At 47.9% G+C, this 26,281-nt stretch overlaps 1 protein-coding gene across 2 annotated transcripts in view; it reads right to left on the bottom strand.

The window, feature by feature from the left end:
* The window catches only part of ATP9B (ATPase phospholipid transporting 9B), a 2,296,170-nt gene that overhangs the window by 1,398,742 nt on the left and 871,147 nt on the right, over positions 1-26,281 (bottom strand). For both annotated transcript variants that reach the window (XM_085605931.1, XM_085605930.1), the window contains exon 7: positions 157-208. In XM_085605931.1, coding sequence (XP_085462057.1) covers positions 157-208 — 52 coding nt within the window. The remainder of the gene's footprint in view (positions 1-156; positions 209-26,281) is intronic.

The following is a 26,281-nucleotide window of genomic DNA, read 5'->3' as shown; positions in this document are numbered from 1 at the left end:
GTGCATACTTTCCCCCATATCATATATCACTAACCATTTAAACGAAATGCCATAAAACAGATTCACTCACTGCATTAAAAATAAAGCCGCATGCAAAGACACCACTTCTCAACAAATTGAAAAAGCAAATCAAAATATACTTGCATGTCAACATACCAGTTTTCTCTGAGGTTCGCAGAAAAACCATATCTGCTGGGATTCGTTGGTTCTGTACATAAAAACAAAATAATTCACATAAACGAATGTCCAGTAAGAACTGCCACAAAAGGTCAGACTTGGGATTGAAACTCAATTAGAATAGGATTTCTCTGAGTACTTCACATTCAGCATTTGCAATTCAGAAATCAATATTTTAGAAAAATTATACAATATGTAGACAACAGCTAAGCCTTTCTGATTCACACCATAAGTGATTTATGTAAATGGTAGCAGTATCTTAATAAGGATGTTTTCTTCAGTGGATTTCTTTTTTAAGACACATTAAGTATGGATGCAACAACCTAATATCCCCAGCCAATATGTGTTTGTTAGACCTGGGATTCTTGGTGTGGTTTCCCCTGACTTTTTTGCCTCTCCCGTCTGCATTTTTTGACTGTGTGCTGGATTTCGTTTTGCTGGTTTAGGTACTCTAAACACTTTGCCACTGCTGATCAGTGCCAAAGGGCAAGTTCTCCATGTGTAAATTGTGATTCTGATTGGTCATCTATGAGTGGCCTATTTGATTTACTAGTAAGTCTCTAGTAAAGTGCACTGTGTGTGCCCAGGGCCTGTAAATCAAATGTTTCTAGTGGGCCTGCAGCACTGATTGTGCCACCCACACCGTAGCCTTTCAAATGTGTCTCAGACCTACCACTGCAGTGTCTGTGCACGCAGTTTTTCACTGCCATGTCGACCTTTCCAGGGGCTAACCTTCCCTTTTGGTGTGTTTTACATGTCATGATAGTGAAATACTGCCAATTTAGTTTTCACTATTGCAAGGACTAGTTCTCCCATAGGCTATCATTGGAGCTGCCTTGTAATATTTTACGAGTGTAACTTTCAATTGGGAGTTTGGGCTCCCTGAGTTCATAATTTAATAACACCCCTTTTAGTAAACATGGTTTTTGAATTGTGTGTTTGAAAAGGCCCACTTTTATAAAGTGGGCCTTTTCTTGTTTAACCATCCTGTGCTTCTGCCTGCCTGTGGAATATACATCTGGTTTTAGACTGACAAGGGCTGTTTGTGCATTCACTCCAGACACTCACACAAAGGGAGCTGAGATGTGACCTGCTTATGCTGACTAGCCATCCTGGTCTAGAGCAGTGGGAGGAGTTGTCACTAGCACCTGAATAGGCTGTGGCCACCCTGCACAATGCTGTCTCGACCTCTTTAGTGTGGCTGGACATGGGAGGACAGAACTCGTTTTGCTGAGCAAGAGAGACTTTCTGAAAGAAGACTTAAAAGGGAAAAAAGGGGTATAAGTATTAGACCCCAAACCCCAGAACTGGACTAAGCAGACCCTGCCAATAAGAAAGAGACCGGGCTGAAGAAATCGACGAAGGCCTGTGTGACTGGTTTTCTGGAGTGGATTGGGATCCATCTGAAGCGAACATGAGAAGACTGTGGCAGCAAGAGGAGGCAACTGCGTTGACTTGTCATTTCAGGTTCAGTTGTGTGTTGAGGATGATGCAGCGGTTGCGTGGATTGTCGGTCAGTGTGGGTGTTGGCCCGAGTTACGCTGGCCACCAACTGTGGTCCCATGCTGAGGTGTTCTTCCTGAAGATTAGTTCTTCTGTTTTGTGGGAGCTGAGTTTGAGACAGCTGTCCATCATCCATTTGGCAACGTTGGTCATGGCATTAGAGAAGTTGGTTTAGATGGTGGACAGGTTCTTGGTGAGCGAGAGGATAACCAATAAATCACATTGGGGACAACTCACTCTGCCTGTCACATTTGTGTTTCATTGTCACCCCTCTGGGACATGCGTCAGTTACTGACAAATCAACAGTCATCTGACGAGACCCAAACATCATTACTTAGATGATTAACATACCAATATCTAACAAAACCCAAAAAAAAAAAAAAAAAAACAGTAACAGACAAAAAACTCTTGATAACCTATAAGCCCTCATCTTTACTTGCTGTTTTTATTTCTGTTTCTGTTGCACTTTAATCTGTTCCACTTTCTACCTCCTTCAGGTCTTTTATGCTGTGCATTATATTTTTACACATGATTTTTAGGGTAGCGACGAATCTCATTTGGGCAGTAGCTCCTAGTGTTCTAAGTTCCTGGATATACTTCCCCAACTTCCACTGTCTGTCCTGCTTGACCCTGGAAATATCTGACCTAATGTGTAAAGACCACTCTCCTTTCGTGTAGTTACCAGCTTTAAGGGATTCCAATCAAATTTGTTCTTTCAGCGTTATGTATTGAAATTGATCTGAATTTTACGAGGGTTCTTCCTGTTTAAATTCTTTGTAAAGGGATCACAAAAAATGCTTTGTATAGCTGCCTTGAGAAATAAGGGATCTACGGAAGGGATACATTCTTCCAACACATTTATCATATAACCCTTAATGATTTCTCCTTCTGAGCCTTCCGGAACGTTCCCCACTCTAACATTATTCCGTATCGCATTATTTTCCTGGGATTCCATTTTGTCTCCGAGTTCTTTTTCTCCGGTTTTCGAGCCTGAATTTCCCCATGATTAGCTTCAACCTCTCTATTGAGCTCTTCTAATGAGGCCTCCATAATACGCATTCTCTCCATTAAATTATTCATACCTAATATGGATAAAAGGAGGGTTCCCCAGCGGGGTCGGTGGGGGGGGGGGTTCAGGCATGAAAAGAAGATGGCTGGATAAATAATCACTGGGTATTAGGTCGGGCAAAACATTTAGAAGGGTGGAGTATCTGTCGGAACATTGCTCAGATCGCTTTGCAGTGAGGCTAGAATTACAAAACACCAGCTCCCCCTAGTTTGTCCCTAAATAGAACTTTTTTACTGGATTCGGCAGTGACAGAACAGCTGAGAAGAGACACAACAGAATTTTTCCAATTAAATAGTAACTTGGCTTTCTTACATGTAATATGGGACACATATAAAGCCTTAATTCGGCACAGGATAATAGGCCAGTTAGTGAAAAAACATAAGGAAACACAGAATAAATAAAGGGACATAGAAGCTAAGATTAACTCAATGCCCAGGATCAGGCTGCTGAAGAGAATATGGTCAGACATGTAAGAGCGAAGCTAGCAGATTATCTGGAAGGGAGGATACGAAGTAAATGGGAGACTTGCAATTTGGCCCATTATGAATATGGAGAGTGTTGTAGGAAACAACTGGCATGGAAGATGAAGGTGGAGCACTCTTGAAAGACTAGCAAACAATTTGAAGATAAAGAGACTGGCAAACCATGTACAGATGATTCAGATATAGAGCAGGCCTTTACCAGCAGTTTCTTCCAATAATTATATACAGAGGATTTGGTAGTCTCTAAGGCCCAGACAGAGAAATTTCTTGGGAGTGTTGCTTTGCCGACTTTGAATACCTAAGCAAAGAGTTTAAATCAGAAGATCAGGGGGACGATAAAGAAATTAAAATGAGGAAAGCAGCTGGCCCTGACGGTCTACTGAATGAACTGTTTATGGTACTAAAAGACAAGCTGATCCAGCCCTTAACTGATTTACTAAATAGAGTTTTTTTTGGGGGTCATGTTTTGACACAATCTTGGGATGAGGCTACGATCAGCATAATATTGAAACCAAATAAAGATCCTAAGACCTGCAAATCATATAGGCCACTATCTTTACTTAATAGCGTTTCCAAAATATATACGCAGGTGTTGGCAAATAGGTTGGAGAAGATGATCAAGGCCTTAGTCCATGAGGATCTGAAGGGGTTTAACAACGGACGATAGCTTCACAAATTAACATATGACTTGGTTGAATAGATAGATATGGCTATGGAAAATAGTTCAGCACTAACAATTTTGACTTTCAACGCAACCAAGGCATTCAATGGAGTGAGCTGGCCTTTCTTACACCATGTTATCCAAAGATAGGATCTGGGAGAGGAATTTGAAAGAGCAATTACGTTAATCTATAAAAGCCGGTTAGCCAGGATTGCAGGGAATGGAGACTTAACCAAACAGATCAAATTAGACAGAGGGACGTCACAAGGGTGCCCGATATCGCCATTGCTGTTCAATTTATACAGTGAGTCTTTAGCAAATAAAATCAGGGGCAATCAGGGCAGCACTACTTTCGAATGTAATGGCTCGGTGAAGAAAGTCACACTCTATGCACTATGACCTGATGGTACATAAATGGGATCCAGCTGGGTCCCTTCCGATGATATTAAGCACCCTGGAGGGCTTTACGAGGGTCTCTGGATATTTGGTCAACCAACAAAACACCTATGGGAGACCCTGGTATTACTTAATATACCAAAATATTGTAGTTTATCAATTTTTAAGTGCCCCCATCAATAAAGTCGATTTTGGGCACAATTTACATTTTAAAGCAGTGCTGCAACACAGGGCTTTTTTTTTTTTTTTGATAAACAAATTTTTATTGTGTTTTGCGGCATAAAGAACAGTATCAAGAATGAGATACAGCAGTGCATTGAACAAGGCATCAGTAACTGCATTCGGATAAGCATCAATAAACCATTGCAAAGACCCTCCCACCCTCCCCCATCCTCCGTCCCCACCCCCTGCGTCCCCACCTTTCAAATCATGCCCCCCAGCCACTTCCCCCATATCTTGCGGAATTTTTTGGGGCAGCCCCGCGCAGCATACAACGACCGCTCCTGGGCCGCACACCAATCCACCCCTCTACTCCAGGTAGCCACTCTGGGCGGGTCCGGTTGTGACCATACTGCCGCTATGTCTCTCTTAGCCACCATAAGGGCAGTGGTGAGGAAGTACTTTTCGTTACAGGACCCGTCGACCCCGTCCATGATGCCCAGCAGGGCCATTCTAGGCTCATGGGGAACCTCCCAACCCAAGACCTCCGCTAGCTCAGTTTCAATCGCTGCCCAGTAATCGTCTAGACGGGAACAAGACCACACCATGTGGAAAAAATCTGCCGGAGCCACCCCACAACGGGTGCAGGAGGCGTCCACACGGAGGCCCGCCCGGTACAGGCGGTCCGGAGTCAGATAGGCGGTGTGGAGGTAGTAGATTTGGATGAGCCGCAGCCTAGCGGAGGTGGTAAGCGACCGAGGGCCCATAAGGGCGTCCCTCCAGTCCGCCTCGTCCAGGGGTCCCACCCAGGCCTCCCATCGCTGTTTGAGCCCGCTCCAGTCCACCGGGGAATTGTTAATCAGGGATTTGTAAATGCGGGATATACCCCCCTTTCCCAGATACCCCAGCATCACCTGAGCTTCAGGTGGGCTATGGGGAGGCAGTCTGGAGTCTAGAGGGACGTGAGCCCGGACCGCGTGGCGCAGTTGAAGGTAGCGGTAGAATTGGGAGGGCCGCAGCGAGAAGCGGGTCTGAAGCTCTTGGAAGGAACACATGCGGCTCCCACGCCATAAATCGCCCAGACAGGAGATACCAAGAAGATCCCACTGCCGAAAGCCCGCCAATCCCACCACCTCCCGCAGCCAGGTCCCGTGCCAAAGCGGAGTGAGTTGTGTGGACGTCCCCGACCATCTAGTGTGCCGCAGTGCCGCGCGCCACGCGAGGAAGGGAGCCCGCACGACGTCGGGGAGTGATAGGGGGACCGTTGTGCCATAGAGCATGTTTTGGATGGAGGAGAACCCAAGGCCTTGCACCTCGAGACGATAAGCCGGGTCGCCCCAGCCTCCCGAGAACCAGTCATGGATCACCAGTAACTGGGTGGCCAGATAATAAAGATATAGATTGGTCATGCTCAGGCCGCCATCATAGGAGGGGACCCTGCATCGATCCAAGGCCAGCCGAGGCCTACCGCCGCCCCAAAGGAATTTGGTCACCATTTTATCCAGGTCTCGGAACCACGGGCGCGGAAAAGGGCATGGAGTATTTTGTAGTATGTAAAGAAATTTGGGGAGGATCATCATCTTGTATAGAGCGACTCTCCCTAGCGGATTCAATGGGAGGGACTGCCACCGGAGCATGTCTGACCTGGTTTTGTTGACTACCGGAGCCACATTAAGGGCCCAGCATAGTTCCGGAAGGAGGGTGACCCAAATCCCCAGGTATTTAAAGGAGAGTCTCCGGAGGGGGATGTCCGACTGCCAGTTGAAACATTCCCGCGACGGGTGTAGCGGGACTAGGACGGATTTTTTGGGGTTCAGGTGAAGACCCGACGCTTGGCCAAATCGATGGAGGATCCGACGGACCCGGGGTCCCGAGGTCGCTGGGTCCGAGAGATAGAGGAGGACGTCGTCCGCGTATAGGGCGATCTTGTCGGGGGCCACATCTGGCCATTCCCATCCTCGAAGAACAGGATCCGCGCGAATCAGCACCGCCAGGGGTTCCATCGCCAGAGCGAAAAGGAGGGGCGAGAGCGGACAACCCTGGCGCGTCCCCCGGCCTATGGGAAACGGGCGAGAAAGTGCCCCATTGACCAACACACGGGCCCGCGGGTGCGCATAGAGGACCATTACCATGGCTTGGAACCGGGGACCGAAGCCCATACGCTCCAGGACCTCACCCAAGTACGCCCACCCCACGGAATCAAAGGCTTTTTCAAAGTCGACCAAGAGGAGGGCCAGATAGGGGGAAAGGCAGCCGCGGTGCGCCATCGCGAGGTGGAGGCGCCGTAGACAGTGTCTGGTCCCCCGCTCCGGCATAAAGCCACATTGGTCCGGATGGACCAGGGAGGCGAGCGATGGGCGTAACCGCTGTGCCAGGACCGTGGCATAGATTTTGAGTTCTGTGTTAATAAGGGATATCGGCCGGTAGTCGGAACAGGACCGCGAGGGAGGCTGTGTCTTGGGGAGTGCAACTATGGTTGCTGTATCCGTTTCGGGCCGGAACGAGCCCGTCTCCACCACGGCCGCAAAGAGGTCCCGAAGCCTCGGGGCCAGTGTCTCGCGGTAGTGAGCGTAATATTCCTGGGGGAACCCGTCGGGTCCCGGGGTCTTCCCGGGTGCCAGGCGGCCGATCGCCTCTTCAATCTCCTGCAGCTCGATCGGCGAATCCAGGGTCTCAGAAATCTCAGGCTGCAGCCGCGCTAGTGTCGCCCCGTTTGTTCCCAGTAACTCATTCAGGGAGAGCGTGGACGGTCGGAGACGGTACAGCCGGGAGTAGTAGTCAGCGAATGCCTGGGCTATCGCCACTGAGACCGTGTGGACGCCACCTGCAGGGTCCGCGATGGCTGGAATGATCCTGCCCGCCCGGGGATAGGTCGCCAGGCGGTGGAGAAGAGTGCCGTTTTTGTCTCCCCAACCGTACACCCGGGCCACCGAGGAGCGCCATAGGATCTTCGCCGCTTCCAGGGAGTGCAGGCGAATCTCTTCCCGCAGGAAGGCCAAGCGACGAGACCGTGTGACATCGTCTAAGTTTCCCAGACCACGCTCCAGTTCTAAGGCTTGGGCCTCACAGTCCGCGAGCTTCTGGGATTGAGCCCGTCGTTGACGTTGCAGGTGCCCTTTAGCGGCGCCCCGAACAGTCGCCTTGCCGGCCTCCCAGAGGACGGCGGGGGAGACGACAGAGCCCTCATTATGAGAGTAGTAGTCGACTATCTCGCCCCCGACCGCCCTCCGAAAAGCCTTGTCGTGAAGGAACCAAGCGTTCAGACGCCATATCGGACGGGCAGAGAGGGGGGGGGGACCGAGAGCGAGGAGCACCGGCGAGTGGTCCGAAAGGCCCCTCGGAAGAATGCGTGCGTCCCGCACCCCCGCGCAGTCGGTAGAGGGCACGAAGATGAGGTCGATCCGGGCGTGGGAGTGATGGGCCGCCGACGTGTGGGTGTATTGGCGCGTCTGCGGGTGCCAGATCCTCCAGACATCGCAGAGGCCCTGGGATTCCGCCCAAGAGGAGAGTTGTTTGGCGCGGGCGACGCGGGTCGAAGAGACCGGACCCGTCGAGTCCATATGGGGCGAGTAGACAGCGTTAAAGTCCCCGCCGAGTATCAGGGCACCTGCAGGAAGTGTCGGGAGGATATCCGCTGCGTGGGAAAGGGCCGACGGCAGGAGGGACGGCGCCGCGTAGAGGGACATCAGGGTAAGGGGTCGGCCCTCCAGAGTGCCACACACTACCAGTAGCATACCCTGGGGGTCCAAAAGCACCCGAGTCAGGACAAAGGGAAAGGACTTGCGAAGCAATATGGCCACCCCCCGGGATCCCCGAGCAAAACCTGAGTGCCATACCCTGTCATAACCGTAACGGCCAAGGAAGGGGCAGTTGTTACCCAACAAGTGAGTCTCCTGGAGGAGGAGTACATCGATCTCTGCCCGTTGTGCATATTTGAGGACCGCCATGCGTTTGAAACGGTCCAGGAGGCCATTGACGTTCCAGGAAAGTATGCGCATGGCGGCCCGAGGGACAGGTGGGTCAGCCATAGTCAAGGACAGAAGAATGGGCCAGTGGAGGCGCGTCCGAGCAGGTTCCCAGAGAGGAAGGACAGCGGAGCGTCGGGTGAGAGAGCGGGATAGACAGTACATGATACCTTAGCACAACAGATAAGAGGGAGTCACCCCCCACCAACAAAATCTCCCCAACGAGGAAGAAGCAACCCCAAACCAACCCCAACCCCCCACCCCCGGCCCTATACTTCAAAAACGGAAGCATCTGTCGCCCGAACCAAATGGAAGAACCACCAAACTAAAACGCTTGGGCTTGAGCGCTAGTGGACCCCTGATACATCAAAAGTCAAGCCTGATTTACCTGCCCTGGCCTAGAGCAACACTGACAGCGGGACGTTCCACCCCCGCCCAGGCATCTCCCACCCCCCCCACCCCAAAGGTAAGCAAAGAAAGTCAAATGGTAGGGCTGCGAGAGAGGTCCGAAGTGTCCACCAACTCGACCGGGTGGGTTGCAGGGCCTGTAAGCCGAGGTGACGCGGCCCGCTGCCCATCCGCCACGGGACTGGTGTGTGCGGCTGAGGAGGCCGATGAGGTTCTCGATCTCTGGCTTGGCCGGCCCCCAGAGCGCGTGGTGATCGCCTCCCCCGTTGTGCGCTCCCGGGGCAATGTCCGATGCCGCCGACGGGTCTTCGATGTCCGGGGTCTCCCCCGTCTCCCCCGTGGACCCAGAGGCGATCCGCGCCCAGAGCGCTGCAAGGGGTGCTCCTCCGCCAACCAGGTCCAGGCCGCCCGCGGTGTATCGAAGAAGAGAGTCTTTTGCTGGAAGACGACCCGGAGGCGGGCTGGGAATTGGAGCTGGTATTGGAGTCCCAGGGAGCGCAGTTTTTGTTTCACTTCAGTGTAGGAGCGGCGCAGCTCCTGGACTTCGCGGGTGTAGTCCGGGAAGACCATGATTTTGTGGTTCTGATAGTGGAGGGCATCCATGCGCCGGGCTTCACGGAGAATGGCATCTCGGTCACGGAAGTTCAAGAGCTTGAGGATGAACGGCCGGGGTGGAGCCCCTGGGGGCCTGGGGGCTAGGGAGCGGTGGGCTCTCTCCACCACGAACGAAGCCGACAGGCTGTCCGCCGGCATCCAGCATCGGAACCAGCGCTCCATGAAGTCGTCCGCCCGGCCCGATTCAACTCCCTCCGGGAAACCCACTAAGCGCAGGTTGCTGCGTCGGGCGCGATTTTCTGCATCCTCGACCCGGCGGTGCAACTCCTTAGAGTGGGTGGTCAGCTCCCGAACCTGATCTTGCAGATGGCGGATGTCGTCCTCGGCCGTGGATATCCGGGACTCGGCTTCCGAAATGCGGGCGGTGGCGTTCCGCAGATCTTGCCGGAGAAGAGCGACGTCCACTTTGACCTCACCCACCATGCCCTCGAGCGAGGCGCGGGACGAGTTGATGGCCTGCAGGATGGCAGCCAGGTCTGCAGCAGGGGCCGGGGCCTGTTCGCCCGTGGGGCCGGGCCCCTTGTCGGAGGTTGTGAATTTGTCCATCCTGGTTTGGGTGGCCCCGGACGCCGGCTTGGCGGCTCTGTCCTTACCCATTTCTGGGCCGTCCGTCAGCGAAGGAGGGCAACTAGCCGGTGACACACCCGCGGGACGGCAACGGGCAGCCGGGCTGCCGCGGGACCAACAGGAGGCCCGTCCGGGAGGACCACCGGCCGGGAACGGCTTGGGAGCACCAGCCTCAGCGGTCAAGCCCCGCCGGGCATCTCAGCAAAGCGGGGTCCAGCAATGTAGGTCTCAGTTCCAGGCCCCTGGCCGCTGCTCGGGGGCCCCCCAGCCGGCCGTCGCAGGGCCGCAACCTCCGGCGCAGCCCAGGTCTCCAAGGGAACAATTAGCCGGATCTCCCCTCAGTCCCCAGGAGGGGCGAGGTGTCACTCGTCAGGGTCCGCAGCCGGGAGTCCAAGCGATGGAGGGGGGGGGGAGGAGGAGGGGGGGACAGCACGTACACCCCCTCCGGCCGCCGGTATGCGGCCCGAATCAGCGAGGGCCCCCCCGCACCCGGAGTCCGCAGCCGGTCTGGGGTCGATGGAGCCGGTTCCGCGCCGCCACCAGGAGGAGAGGGGAGGGAGAAGGGGGGGGAGCCAGGGGCCCGGGCCCCCCGGCCGCCGACACACGGCCCGATGGGGGGGGGGCTCCCCGGACAGCCAACCCCGCAGTTGCCCCGATGAAGCGGTCGCGGCCAGCCCCACTCACCGCCTGATTCGCCGCTCTGCTCCACGCGGGGGGGTCCGATCCAGCACCCCCGGGGCTCCGGACGGCGTCAGCGAAGCAGGGCAACACCGGGCCAGTGCCAGCAGCACCCGCGGCAGCCCCGCGGCCACCGCGTCCCTCAGTCCAGCAGTTTCAGGCCTCCACCCCTCGTGGGCGCCGCGGGCTAAATTTCTTCAGTGTGGCCGCGCCGCGGTTCCACAGCCGCCACTGCACGCCGTCGGTCTGGCTCCGCGACGGCTAGGGAGGCTCCCAGAGCCCGCAGCGCCCCAAGATTCGGTGCGGGGCGGCAGGGCAGCTTCGCGGACCCCCGCACTCCGAGGGAGCCGGCCAGGGCAGTCCAGGAGAGGAGTAAGCCGGATTTGCGGGGACCGATGCCGGGAGCCTTAGTGAAAGGCGGCCATGCCGGTCAGGCGCCACCTAGCGCTCCACAGGGCTTTTTTTTAATGGCCTCGGGCTCTCAGCAGTGCACACATGCAAGTGCAGAAAGGGCTGCTGGCCCCTAAACTGACATGCCCTATTATATACTAGGGACTTGAAGATAGTTTAAATCCCCCTGCCCTCTTATGTACTAGGGACTTATAGGGTAGGGCATGCCAATTATAGTGGTTCCCTAACACATAGTGTACCCTAATGTGTGTGTGTGTGTTTTCACCATAGCACTGGCGCTGGGCCTGGTTAACCAGAGTCAAGGGACAGTCAGAGTCAGTTACCATCAGTACCAGTCAGCAAACAATGGGGGTGCCCAGGGAAAATGATGACTTTTCAACAACCATAGACTCAGATCTAGCCCTGATACCTTATGGCAATGAGACCATAAGACACACCTAATACACAATGAAGACACTGCAATGCATCTTCTCATACCTTGGATATCAGAAAAACTACAACCTACCCTCACTCTCCCGATCTTCAAGCTTGACTAAGACAATAGTCTACACCTGAGATACATATATAAATGATATATACTGCACTTCATTAAAGGACAACAAATGCAAGGTACTTCTGCAGATGTGTGGGTCAACATGAACTAGAATTGTTTCTTATTTCAGAAATAGTCTGTGAGCATATCTCAAAACCACTGATTCAAGGGCAGAATTTCCAGGCGTAACCCAATCAAATGCAGTCTTATGTTGAGCTCCTAGAGCACCAGAAAAGTTGGTAAAGTGTGTGTGTTCTTGCTTGTAGAAAAAGTGTCACACAAAAAAGAATTGCTTTACCAGCATGTACTTTCATATATACTCAACCACTGAAACTGCAACCTTATCATTATGAAACTTACCCAAATTGCCCCTTCATGAGCTTTTCACATTCAACGTATCTTTACAAAGTGATAGCTCAAGTAATATCTCGCCAGCAATCTTAAAGAAAGTTTAAACTTCAAGATCTCCTTGAACTTTAGGAGACCCAATGACAAAAAACCTAGATGCCAATGGCAAAACCTTATCCTACTCAATGGCCTCATTCTATTGCCCTTCCGTAATGCATACACCTGAAAACTTAACATTTACCAATGTCATTATCCTACCATCAGATTTCTCTTTATTTCATGTCTTAAGAAAAGTTTAAACTTCAAGATCTCCGTGAACTTTAGGAGACCCAATGACAAAGAACCTAGATGCCAATGGCAAAACCTTATCCTACTCAATGGCCTCATTCTATTGCTCTTCAGTTATACATACACCTGAAAACTTAACATTTACCAATGTAATTATCCTACCATCAGATTTCTCTTCATTGCATGTTTTTATAGATAAATTAGAAAGTCAATCGATCCTAGCATTTAGCCCTACATGAATGTGCTTCACACAGAAATAATACTCCTCCTATTCATAGAAGAATCTAGTTAGGCAAGCAGTGGCATTGCTGGTTTTACCCCAGATTAAGGACACGCAACATGCCTTTGATCTGTGACGATCATGAAATACAAGCCAAAACAAAATGCCTTAAATGTTCAAAGCAATAGAACAAGCCAACATGTTTACTTCTAATTTACACACGACATGTAGAAGGCATACGCCCAAACAAAATGTAGGCACAAAAACTGGAAATCCTCCTTGAGTGACAAACATGCTCTAGGCTCACCAGTGTTTGTTTCTCCTATGTAGAAGGACAAAGGCTGATTTTCATATGGCTGATCCTGGTCTGGAGTGACACAGTAGGTGAAAAAGACTGAAATGGGGGTTTGTGTAATTACTTAGAATGAGCAGACATGCTCTATCCTCTGATCTGGAGGCAGATGAGCTCCAACTGGAGGGGGGCGCTAGGCGGCGCACGACCAAGAGGGCCGCATGCCTGTGAGGCTCCAGCCTTGCCGAGCAGGGAAACATACTACATCCCCATCCTGCAAGGTTTATGTGAATATTTGGCATCACCACGCAATGTCTGAATAGCTGCAGATTCCGGCGATATCAATTTTGTGTGCTCCGTTGGGAGTGGAAAGTACAACGTTGCCGCTATACTATTCAGCGGACTGCCTTGCCCCGGAGAGTCACAACCCCGGAGAGCACGTGACGAAGATTGCCTTCCCTCGCCTTTCGCTCCTGAATTGCTGACTCCCTGAGGTGGGTGCTTGCGTCGGAGCATGTGGAGACGCTGCCGATGTGCGTTGCTGTCTGGAGCCGCGGGTGGAGCTGCTGATACGGGCGACGCGGCACGGGGACACGCAGCGCTGCGGAGTGGGCGGCTCGCAGCACGCTATTATTGCAAGAGGCAGTGGACGGCTGGCGCTCGTGGGGGCCTGAGGGAACTCGCTGCTGTGCACTCGCTTGCTCCCTGCGCTAACCTGGTCTCTGTGGACTGAGTTTGGGGCCGGCATTGATGTCTGGATTTGCGGACTGATGGGGGCGGCCGCCATTTTGTTCTTCAATCAAGCTGCAGCCCGAAGTAGTGACACAGCCCCTTGGGGCTCAAACGAGATTACAGATTGCCGGGCAGGACCCCCATCCAGATGCCTATGAAGTGCTTGATCTGTGACCCCTGCTGCGCATAGGATATTTTCTCTACACTTGTTTTGCTGCCATTATTGGACCCGCCGGCCATCTTGTGGTGGTTGGTGGCTGAAAATCTGCAGTGAGCTCGACCTGCCTGGTGGAGGGAGTTTGGTTTCCGCTGATTGTGTCGGGAAGCCTTGATACTTGCTACCTCTCTGGGGCCCCCGCGGTATTCTGGGCTTCCCTGGTGCGCCTTTGTTGATTGGGGCCCTCAATTTATCAAGGTATTACAGGTGCCCGATTACGCTCCCTCGTCTGCATACCTGGAAGGCACTGCACCACCGCTGGTGTAGCCGCCTGAAACGCGGATTTGTCAGATACTACTTGTCTCGCCACAGTGAGTATTGCTTTTGGGCACAAACTGGCCGGCACCAGCAGCCTTAGTCTGCAAGTGATAATCGCCATTCCTGACTAGCTGTGGTCACTGATGCCGGTAACATCCCTGGCGCTCCTGCTTTGAACCTCTGCTTTGTTTCACGAGCTGCGAGATGGGGTGCACAGACACCAAGCAAACTAAACTCCCATTTGAAATGCGAAAGGCACCCAGATCGAACTCGCTGGAGCAAGCGGAATCGGATGCCACTGACGCACCTGAGGATGACTGGAAGGCCCTCCTGCTGGGCATGAAGCAAAGCCTCATGTCTATCGGTGCTAAGATCGACACGATGAATATGCTCATGGAGACTGTGGTCAAAAAGCTGGATCAGCATGAGCTGCGCCTAAAGGAATCCGAGACTAGGATATCAGATCTCGAAGATGGCGCTACCACCAGCAAGGGGCAACTATCGCAGATGGACAAGCTGCTCAAGATTATCGCCGATAAAAACAAGGACTTGGAAGCTCGTTCTCGAAGAAATAATGTCCGCATCCTTGGCCTGGCGGAATCCACCAATGTGGGTCGCATGGAGGACTTCATTGAAAAGTTGGTTGTGGATTTATTCGGCAGGGATTCCTTTTCAGCGCACCTCACGGTGGAAAATGCGCACAGATCCCTGGCGGCCCGTCCACCCCTGGGGGCGCCGCCAAGACCAGTGATAACCCGCTTTTTGAACTATCACGACAGGGATGCGGTCCTGCGCCTGGCTCGCGAAAAGAAGCAGGTTCACTCCGAAAACACCACGCTGGCGTTCTTCCCGGATGTCACGCAATCAGTCCAAGACGCTAGACCTAAATTTTCAGCAGTCAATAAAAAGCTTCAATCGCAAGACATCTCTTATGCTATGTTGTATCTGGCGAAGTTGAGGATCACGCATCAGGGTAAACAGCACTACTTCCAGACCCCGCAGCAGGCTGAAGAATATCTTAAGAGAAATCGACGGGCGACGTCCAAGGGGTCGGAGGCACGAGGGCGCTCCAGATCACACTCTCCATTGTCGGACCCTGACAGAGACATGTAATAGATATTGGCTCTCCTGAGCCTCTTCTTGATCCTTGGCTATTGCTGACTAGTTCGGAGCTGGTGATGTATTCTTATTTCTTATGCTTTTTGTAAAATGTCCTGCTCGGTAACTCCCCGCGACAACTGCCTGCTTCTAAGCGGAGTGGTGGGTGGGTAAAAGTAAGGAGGGTGAGGGCAGATTGTGAGCCCCTGGTGATTCCCCATGAGGGTATACCCCTAATTCTATGTTAAAGTGGGGCAGAAGTTGTGAATTACTGGTGTTTTTTTTGGGGGGGGGGGTTAATGTGCCCGGCGCGTTGGGGGAGCCGGTGTGGGTGGCGGGAGGGAGGAGTACGGTTACAGTTTCCAATTTTGGGTTTACCGATGCAGGGTTAAGTACAGCTTTTTATAGGAGTTACAATGGCAGGCACCGCATGTGATATCAGTGGTTTTAAGATTGCTTCATGGAATGTGCGGGCCTGAATAACCCCAGGAAGAAAAGGCAGATCCTTGGGTACTTGGACAGGCATCACATTACAGTTGCTATGTTACAGGACACGCACCTAAGCCCTAGTGCTGTGCCCCTGTTTGCCTCGCGATGGGCCTCGCAACTGCTTTGCATCCTATTCCAGTTATTCCCGGGGAGTTTCTATCTTATTCAAACGGGGGGTACCATTTGTGCCTAGTGGAACAGACACTGATGTTGGCGGTAGATTTTGCCAATTACAGTGAGATTGCGGACAGGGAATGCAAATTTCGGGGGAAACCATACATGGCGAGGAAATATGGGGAGGGAGATAGGCCGGGGAAGGCACTGGCAGCTGCGATCAGACCCCCTAAGTTCTCCAACTATATAACGGAGATTCAAGATGCGCAGGGTGACATACACAGGAACCTTCCTGAACAACTGTCCACTTTCAGAGATTTTTATAGTACTCTGTACTCTTCCCAAAGAGGCACCCCTCCTTAACTTGCCTGAATATTTTGAGTATACCGCTCTGGCCTGGTTGGGGGATAATCAGCGGAAATTTTTAAACTTAGAATTGGAATTAGACGAAATCACTGATGCTATCATGCAGATGAAGTCTGGGCGGGCCCCGGGGTCAGATGGTCTGCCCATAGAATTTTACAAAACTTATGCTTCGGTGCTAGCTCCCATTTTGAAAGAGGTGTTCTATGTGGCGTTGGAGAAGGGTCGCTTACCTGGAACTATGTGCGAGGCCTTAATCACCTCGTTATTGAGCCTGGGAATTCCCCTCTTTATTGTGATTCGTAAAGACCCCTATCTCTATTAAACTGTGACACTAAAATACTTGCTAAAGTCCTTGCGACTAGGCTTAGTCTGTTGATGCAGCGGCTGGTACTTCCTGACCAGGTGGGGTTCATTCCTAATCGTGCCACGTCGCATAATCTCAGAACCCTTGCTGCAGTGCTACAAGATATTGACCCTAACTGCTCAGTGGTGGCTGTATTCCTCGATGCTACTAAGGCGTTTAACTCCCTGGAGTGGGACTACTTGCTTGGCATATTGGAACGCATGGGGATGCCCTTTACCTTCCTCCACTGGATACAGCTGCTCTATAGCCAGCCGGTGGCATCAGTGCTCTTAAATGGTGCCAAATCCTCCCCATTTGCCATCTCCAGGGGAATGCGCCAGGGGTGCCCCTTATCCCCTATTTTGTTTGTTCTTGCCATTGAACCCTTAGCAGCGAAGCTCTGACAGCATCATAACGATAAAGCACTGATTTACCCCACTAGACAGTTGCTTATTTCGTTATATGCAGATGACATGACACTATATGTTAAGAAACCCCAAGTCAATCTGAAGCCCATATTGCGGGAGATTACTAAATTCGGTGCTCTATCCGGAGTACAAATAAATTGGTCAAAGTCAGCGGTTTTCCCTTTAACAGATAACACCCTGCCATACAAACTGGATTATCCCCTAATATGGGAATCTGACGAAGTAAAATACCTGGGTATCCGTGTTACTAGAGACAAAGACGCGCTAATGAGAAGCAATTATGGCACGGCCATAGATAAGATAATTGATAACGTCACCAAGTGGCTGCGCCTTCCTATGGCGGGTAGGATCTCCTTAATTAAGATGGTGTTAGTGCCGCAGCTTTTATCTGTTTGTAAATATACCATATCACCCAGGGAGTTTCTTCTTTAGTACACTCAACTCTTAACGTACGAGGCTCATATGGGGCGGGAAGCAGGCACGCCTTAACCTTTCCACGCTTATGTTGCCATATCACCAGGGGGGGATTGAGGTCCCAGATTTTGAATTTTATTATTATTGTGCGCAGGCCCATTTTGCTATCTACTGGTTCCATCCGCCGCCTTTTATGTCTCATCTGGCGGTTGAAGATGGTTACATGGCCCCGACCCCCCCCTTCAGGCTACCTTCTCACTGCAGTGAGGGAGCGTGCTCGTGATCCATCCACTGTGGACTGTACTATACTGGCCTGGCCTGGCATCGGATTGCCCGCAAGTTGGGGAATCCTATGTTATAATCCCCCAAAATGTCCCTGTCGCGCAATCCCTTGTTACAAGTTACGTGTGAGGGAATTTGTCGCAAGGTGCTAGAGGGCCTCAAGTATTCCACCTGGGAGGACCTTTATATAGTGGGGCAGTTCCGTTCTAAAGAACAGTTCTTTGGAACACACAGGCCAACAATTATGGACACATTTCTGTATACCCGACTCCGACAAAGTATTAAGGCAGTGACTCCTGATTTTCCTGCAGAGCCAACTATACTAGCTCCTCTACACACCTTTTTGCAGGCAGAGCCCCCCCGGCATGCTAAATCTCTACTATATAAGCACACACAGAAAGCACTGTCACCCTACCCTGTTCGTGCCAGACGCGAGTGGGATAGGGATTTGGATGTCCCATTGACGGATGATCAGTGAGAACTTAGCTGTACCCAGACGGAAGCCATTACTGGCAACAGCAGACTACGACTTATTCATTTTAAGTTTTTGCACCGATTATACCATACTCCGACTAAACTTTACAGATTCCGACTCAGGGATAATGATGTATGCGCGCGCTGTGGACGGGAGGGGGCGGACTTCCTTCATTTGGCGTGGAATTGCCCCCTGGTGGCAGAATTCTGGGCTCAGATGTTTGATGGGATCTCGGACAAAAATTATTTACGGTAGTTAGATTCCGCTTTCAAATAATGACTTTGTTTTCGGGAACGGTTTTACAATATGGCCGTTATGTCTTAGTTTGTACATTTTACCTCAATCGGGTTTTTATTTTTGCTTTTCATTCATGACACTTAAAAATATAACTACATTTTCCACATTTCAAGATGGGGCCGTTTTATACCTAGATACACGTGACCAGGCACGGGTCACGGGTTCACGTGTTTTTCAAACTGATTTAGCACTAGGCTCCTCTGCTCGCCGGTACTCGCATTTGGAGTCCGGCGTGAGGAGGTCATGTCGTGGATCGGCGGCATTGTTTTTCTCCGTATACAGGTATTTACAAGCTCGACTCTTCCTGGTTTCTGTTAAGCGTTATTGCCTGGCAGTCCAGGTTTTCCTTTGATAACGCCCTCCTTTTAGACACATATTTTGGCTTCTTCCAATTAACCAAGCCAGTGCTATTTATAAAATGAGGTTTCCTCTCTGTTTTTCGTTTTTTGTCTTGTCCGTTCTTCTAATAGATTGGAACTCTTCCCGCAAAATAAATTAAAAGTAACGAAAATCGGACATACATTCGTTAAAGAATTTTCTCCTCACGCCACAGAATTAGTGTGGCTTGGAATTATCACCCCACTACAAGTAGGTTTTAATTAATTTTTAAATCATTGGGAATTGTTTAATATTTTACGCTCTACCTTACCTAGAGGTTGTGCTTGTGGACTGATATACTTTTATACATAGGTATATTAAATGTCTAATACATACCCGTTGGGTCTTTGTGTCTTGTGTTCACATTACAGATTTTCATACACCAACGCTTTTCAAGTCAGTGATATACTGTTAATAGGTGGCTATTAGAATCATCAATGACTATGAGACCTGTTATTTAGTCCATAGGTGGTTGTTCGGTTGTTGTCACTGGGTGACACCCTAGTTTTTGAAATTAGTGTAGTAGTACAGTGACCCATTAGAATTTAAAATGCATCATGGAATCATTCACCGTCACGTGCACTTTTCACTTCACAAATACCTTTTCAATTGTGCTATTACAGCTTTTAAACATGTACAAACTCAACCTGAGAAATGTTTTTTTTATTTTAATTGAAACTTGATTTTGATGTCACAAATGGCACTATGTGCACGTTTGAACACTGGATTACGAGGTGCTCTTATGTGATTGGCACCACACTACCCGAATTCCCCTGGTAGCATTTTGTGTTGTGTGGCATATTTAATAGTAATGAACAATTGCGATTAATGAGTTATGCAACTAAATGTAGTATATATTATTCTCTACCTAGCCGTGATCAAGTCGCATGTATTATCTACTGAGGCAACGAAACACGTGTTGGCTTGGGAACTGCATATTGACTGAATCCATGAAGATCCATTAAATTATGGAAAGAAAGAAATTGATTGTTTATTTCTTTGTACCTTTCATGTTACTTCTTATGAAAATTGACAGTGATAATCTATGTGTGCTTGGATTTCTAATGTACGGATCTCGGACATGGTAGGTGTTCGGATGACGCCATGCCCACTCCTTGCCCTCCTGGGACTGATTCAAAATGTTGATACACGATATAAAAAATTTCTAGCGATGGGACTGCTATTAGCGAAACGGCAAGTGGCATGTCGATGGGGGAGAGGCCGTGCTCCCAAGTTTAAAGACTGGATTCATTCGATGGTCACTTGGCAAGAACATATGCACGGCTATGCAGAACTATTACCCACTAAGTCACGCCCGAAAGACATTTGGGGCCCGCTAACCTCCTATCTGACTGCGCAGGTGGCGAGGAGTGAGGATGCAGAGGGTGAGGTTGCTTTGGAGACAGGTTGCGGGGCTGAGGCTGAGTCCTGTTCCCCGGCCTCATAGGAGGGGCCGCCTGCGAGGTAGCTCTGTTCAGTATCAGTGTGGGGACACTGGGACCAAAGTTTAAGCGAGTTATAGTCTCCTGGTTATGTTAGCTTTTGATGGACTTGGGGTACCAAGTTAGGGGCTCTATCATCTATGTCAGTGGTTCCCAAACTGGGGTCCGTGACACATTCCCAGGGGTCCGCAGGGAGCAGTTTTAAAAGCACTGCAAAGTTCCTTGCATAATCAGCAGTTTTGGGGCAGCAATAAAAGTGTCAAGATAACTCAGGTAATTAATGTATTTGCTGGAGAGAGATGGGGGTTTTGTCGAGTGGCAGCTTTAACTCATATTAGGAAGCCCAGATGGTTAACATGCCTGCTGCAAAGAATGTCTACCATGCATTAAAAAAAACAGTATTTTGTTTTGTGCATGGCTCAGTGAGTTCCTGCTTTTGCCACAGAGACTCTTTTGTTATTGTGCAGTTCGTAAGTTCACTGCCATCAAAGAGCTACATGCAAACTGCATGGCACAAATTATTAAGTTATGCTTATACCCAGTCTTTCATTATCCCGATGCTGCTAAAAAGGTTGGTTTGGGTAGAAATAAATCCTTATTATCAAAGTCAACGCTAACCCCTGTGTTATTTTCTGAATCCGGAGTTTGTGCTTCTCCAGACCAAGCACTCTTAAAAAAGGCCTACCAGTATGGATGACTTGTGAATCCTACACCTTGTAGTCCCCTTTGCCTTATGTAACATTTTCTATTCACTGATTTACACACGCATGATTAATTGTCTCTGTATGTGTGTGATGTAAAGTGCTCCAACACCCTTCAGTGGTATGAGAGGTGCTTTAAAACAAATTAAATACAAGTGACAGTGGGGCTGTGGAGAGATGAGAGGCACTGTTGGAGGGCAGAAGTGAGGGAATAATTGAAGATTGTCAATCATTATGATTGACAAAAGATTGTTGTATCCTGGTGCATAGTAAGGTCATTATTTACTATGCTTTGAAAGCTAAAACATTTCAATATATAATGACAAATGTGTTGTAAAAACACAATTTTAACCCAAATTTTCTTGCTGGAGAGGCCCCCAAGGCCCCCGTTGTAGGGGTCAGGCTCACTCGCTGCACTTGTTGTGCATTGTGCGGGGACGGGTCTGACAACATTTGCCAGAGCAGCATTAAGATTCCAGTCCAGCCTAGGCAGGAGCAGGAGCCTTGGGCTGCAAAATAAAACCAAACAATGTAAAGGTAGGTGCGAGACGCAGCACCAACCTTCCCATTAGAATTTTTCGATTTTGGAAAATATTTTTAATATAAAAATACTAAAATCTTTAGTAATTCAAGTCTAGTCTTTGTTTGATGTGCACACGTGTGCAGGATTTTTTTCATCAAATTACAGTTATAATATTTGACATTTAAATCATACAAATTGCCTGGGGGTCCCCGGCTTCCAGTAGTGACTCAATGGGGGTCCTCAGGAGTGAAAAGTTTGGGAACCACTGATCTATGTGATAACTGAGGAACGTGTGATGCCCTGAACTCGCACATTCTGCTGTAAAAGATGAACTGCATCAAATGCTGATATACTGTACTGCTAAATATAGGATTGTACAATGAGATTGTTGAACCTGCATCGAAATCTTTTTGGGGGGGAAATTAGAGTTAAGTTTATTCTGGTACGGGAAGGTGTCATCTGCATATGTAATGATGTACAATATGATACGTGGATTTTTATCACACGGATGTACCGTACAATTCCTCAATAAAGGTTTTATAAAATTTTAAAAAATAAATACATAAAAGATGAGCTCCAACTGGAATCTAGTATCAAGTCCCTATAAGCTTAAGCATTGCAGATTTCAGAACCAAACACTTTCCAACGGGTAACCAGAAAGTGCACAAGAAGAAAGGACGGTTCTCCCAGTAGCCATAGGTCAACTCTGCACAGAATAGTATATGTGAAAGCAGTCATGTTTCTCATGGAGAGGGTCCCAAATAGAAGAAAAATTCACAAAGGGGAAAACATCCTCCTTGGTAATGGTATGAATCTTGATTTACAAATGATGCTAATGTCAAGAACCAAAGTCCTCCAGAAGGAACAGAAGAGAGAAGAAACAGGCAGAATAACCAGGAAAAGAACCCTGAAGAGGCTCCAGCCTAAGGAGCAAAATTCAGGGCCAAACATGGAATAATAAAGTAATAAAAAATAAGGGAATAAATGCCTTGTTACACGTCCTTTTCCAGCAAACTGCCACCTTCTCTATGGTCTAACAGTAACTGGTATCAAAGAATAAACAGCCTCAAGTCATCTTTGATGGGAATCCTCTGACAACATCCTATGAACTGACCACCATCTTGAAAAAGCCCTGTTGTACGGCTCAATCACACCTACATTCTAGCGATAATGGTGTTCAGATGAGAAGCATAGAAGAAGCCCACATTTGACATCTTTTTACCAGCGCTGTATTCCGCAACCCTGCTGCTGCCATTTACGCTATGGAGTCCAAAGAACTTGAGGAACAGCCCTCGTGGCAGTAGGGAGCATAGAGATACCAGGGCGGTTATTCAGCCACGTAGTGAGCATGGCATTTCAGAACATGCAGTCTGAAAACATGATTAAGGAGTCTTCTTCTTCAGCCAGAGAGGGCCTTGGATGAGTTCTCAGCCCAACGTATCAAGACCTCTGGATTGAGAATGGCCTTTTCTATCCGAGTGTGGCAGCTATGATCAGCATTTTAATCATGAGAGGTTAGCCAACAGTGAAGCATGCTCGTGTTTTTAATATTTCTAAATCAGTTCTTTAAAAGAAGCAAACTTATTATGATTCAACATACAGAATAGACACTACCAATAACTGCCATTCTTTAAGTTCATTTATTTTTTAAGTACTTATCTATTTAATTAGCTATTTAATTTGCAAATTTCAAATATACTAGCAGAATTCCTAGTGGTGAGACACAGACACAGAACAACAATGCCCAACAAGCATCACAAAACCCAAAGGCAGCTACACACAGAAACTAGCATACTAGCTGTTAGACCTGTCATTCTTTTGGTGGTCTTCCCCCAAACTTTTTGCCTCCTTACCTCCACTTTTTGCCCTATCTTTTTGTTGGCCTTAGGACTATGAGCACTTTCCCACTGCTAACAAGTGCTAAATGGCGACGTTGGTGTATACATGATTGGTATATTTATTTTAATAATAAGGCCCTTGTAAAGTTGAATGCCATATAACAAGGCCTGTAATCTAGATGCTACTAGTCAGCCCGCAGCACTGATTGTGCCACCCACACCAGTAGGCTTTCAAATCTGTTTCTGGTCTGCCATTGCAAGGTCTGTGTGTGCAGTTTAATGCCACTTTGGCTTGACATTTATAACCACTTGCCAAGCCTTAAACTCCCCTTTTATTATGCACAAGTCACCCCTAAGGTAGGCTTTAGGTAGCCCTAAGGGCAGGGTGCTGTGTAAGTTAAAGGTAGGACAAGTACTATTAAGTTTTACATGTCCTGGTAATGACAAGCAGCTAAATTTGTTTTTCACTAATGCGAGGCCTACTCCTCTCATAGGCTAGCACTGGGAATACCTTAAAAACACTTTCAAGTTGTAATTCCTGATTAGAAAGAAGTAGCTACATAATGTTTAACATCTTTGGAATAGTAATGAGAAATCTTCTTTAGAGGTAAAGATGGATTTAACAGTTATATTTTAAAAATGGCACTGTTAGAAAGTGGACATTTCTCTGCTCTTAACTTAGCTTTGTGTGCCTGCAACCTCTCTTCAATACACGTCTGGGGTGGGTGACAGCTACACTTTGTGCATTCCCTCGAGACCAGGTGTCTCCAAACAGTCGATCACAAGCTACCAGATGCTCCTTGACACATTCAGAGTAGCTCACAGCCTTAAGTTAATTTTTTTTTATAGCACAGGGTCTGAGTTTTTTTAAAAGTTAAGGGAAGGCTGTGCTTATTTTACATTATTATCTTCAGGCTGCAGATATCAGAACCTGATAATGAGCAGTGCTGGATTCAGATTTATGACCCAGGGCACAGAGGAGAAGAACTGAAGCACTGAGGTATTTAACTCTTAAATAAGTCCTTATCAACTCAATATTATAGTGTGAGAACAAAATGATGTTTCTGAATGCTTTTAAATGGTAGAATTTTTTTTAATGAAAAGCTACCTCAATGATTAAGATAACTGTTCATTTTAAGTTTCTTCATTTTAATTTTCTCCCATTTCAAAGTGTCAGATTTTCAAACAGCAGGCCTCTAGCTCCAATTAGCCAGTAGATACTGTGTCATATTTTTAACTGAAAAATTCAGTCCTCTTTTTTAAATAGAAGAAAGTTAAAGTGAAGGAAAATATTTCTATGAAACATTAAGTCTTAATGTTTTTCTCCAATTTCAATTAAGGCAATTACATCTTAGTGTTTTATGAAGCATGTTTCTTCACTTTAAATCCATCCCATTTATACAAATGGCTGTACTTTTCTGTCATAAATATGGCACCTTGTCTACAAGCCACTGGGAACAAGATGTCTGGTGTTTGTAAATGAGACACTCGGAAAAGGGATTACATTTAAATGATGCATTTCTCTTCAGTTTAATTTTCTCCCATTTCAATATGTAACCTTTACACACTGCAGGCATCTTGCTCCCAGGGGGTGGTAGAAAAGGTGCCATGTTTATAACTGAAAAATACAGCCATTATTTTAAGTGGGAGCAATTCAAAAAGCAGAATCTAGATGTCCTGGAGAACTCAGACTTGCCCTAAACGAACAGGAATCTCTGCTTAATGGCCAAACACTGCTACTGCGGCGCAGAGCCCACGTAAAAAGCTGCCGCCATGTGGCAAGAGTGGGCAGAAACTTTCTGGAAATGTGTGGCAGCTGTAATGAGGGCATGTATTGTTAGTTTCCGGAACGAGGAGTGCTACAATTACCCCAGTTTTGTTTTTATCTCTGGATAAGCTAAAGCTTTCAAACTTACTCACCACTGAATGCAGATGAATATAAGCAACACTGGGTTACCATGTAAAATAGACAGGTGTTCATCGTTTGCCTTTGCTCAAACTAATGAGTGAGTTCGAGGGCGTTATACCTCTCCCCTGTTTGTAATATGTTGCCTGTGATTCCTCTGCTGCCTTGTTAAAAGCTTCATGGGGGTGCTGTTAGTGTGTGTGGCTTGATGAATTGTCTACAGCAGGTGCTTGTTTTTCTAAAGCTTCTAAGCTTAATCAAGTTCAACCATATTTACTTATTGTAAATAATGTTTTTCATAGTTTTTTGTTAATAAGATTTCGATTACACTTGATCCCTTGGTTTTTAGCTGTCCCACAAGGGTTTGTGAAACAAGGTACTCGCAAACCTTGTCCTTGTGACGATTTTTCAGAACAAGATACCTTACATTTTATCTTTTTCTGTGATTTGTATGCTCAGTTGCGTAAAAGATTTATACTTCCCCTTCTTAAAGATTGCCATTTTTTTCAAGTTCGGCCTGCCTTGCTATACCTCCAAATGCTATCCTCACCGATGGTTTGTTCTGGGGTTGTACGTTTTTTTATCAGGAGCCATCAGATGTAGAAAAAAGCTGAGAAAAATACTGTTATTTTAACAATTACTATCAAATCATCTTTTTTTATGTAATCATGAATACTTGAATGTCTACTGTTATTTAAATTGAAAATTTAGCACGTTGCACTTTATACTACAGCATTTTGCACATCATTGGATACCCCCTGTTCTATTTAGTAATTTTAAATAGGAATTTTAACTTACTAATTGTATATAGTAATATGAATTTGGCACTATGCACTTTATATGAAACCCTCTGCTCTATTGAATAATTTTAACTTTATTTTCTGTTTTACAAAACCTTAAATTTTAACACTCATTTGTAAAGCAATGTATTTTAATTGATTAAATGTTTCCTCTTATATGTTCACTTTTATGGCATTGATTTGTCAAATAAAGTATCTTGAAGAAAATTAAAAAAAAATAAAGCTTCTATGCATGTGCTTAAAGTAGATGACCCTGCTTCTTTGTGTACTTTAACAATTCTATACATGGTGCTCTGGCATCCACCCAGCCTTTCTGCATACAGAAAAAATTCAGCTGGAGGTTACATTAGATTTGTTTATGGAGTTGATAGCATCAGTTTTCCAAAGGCAAGAGAGAGTGTGTACACAA

Source organism: Triturus cristatus, chromosome 5_1 (assembly GCF_964204655.1).
Source record: "Triturus cristatus chromosome 5_1, aTriCri1.1, whole genome shotgun sequence".
Classification (NCBI taxonomy): Eukaryota; Metazoa; Chordata; class Amphibia; order Caudata; family Salamandridae; genus Triturus; species Triturus cristatus.
The sequence above is the reverse complement of the archived record's forward strand: the minus strand, read 5'-3'. Positions and strand labels throughout refer to the sequence as shown.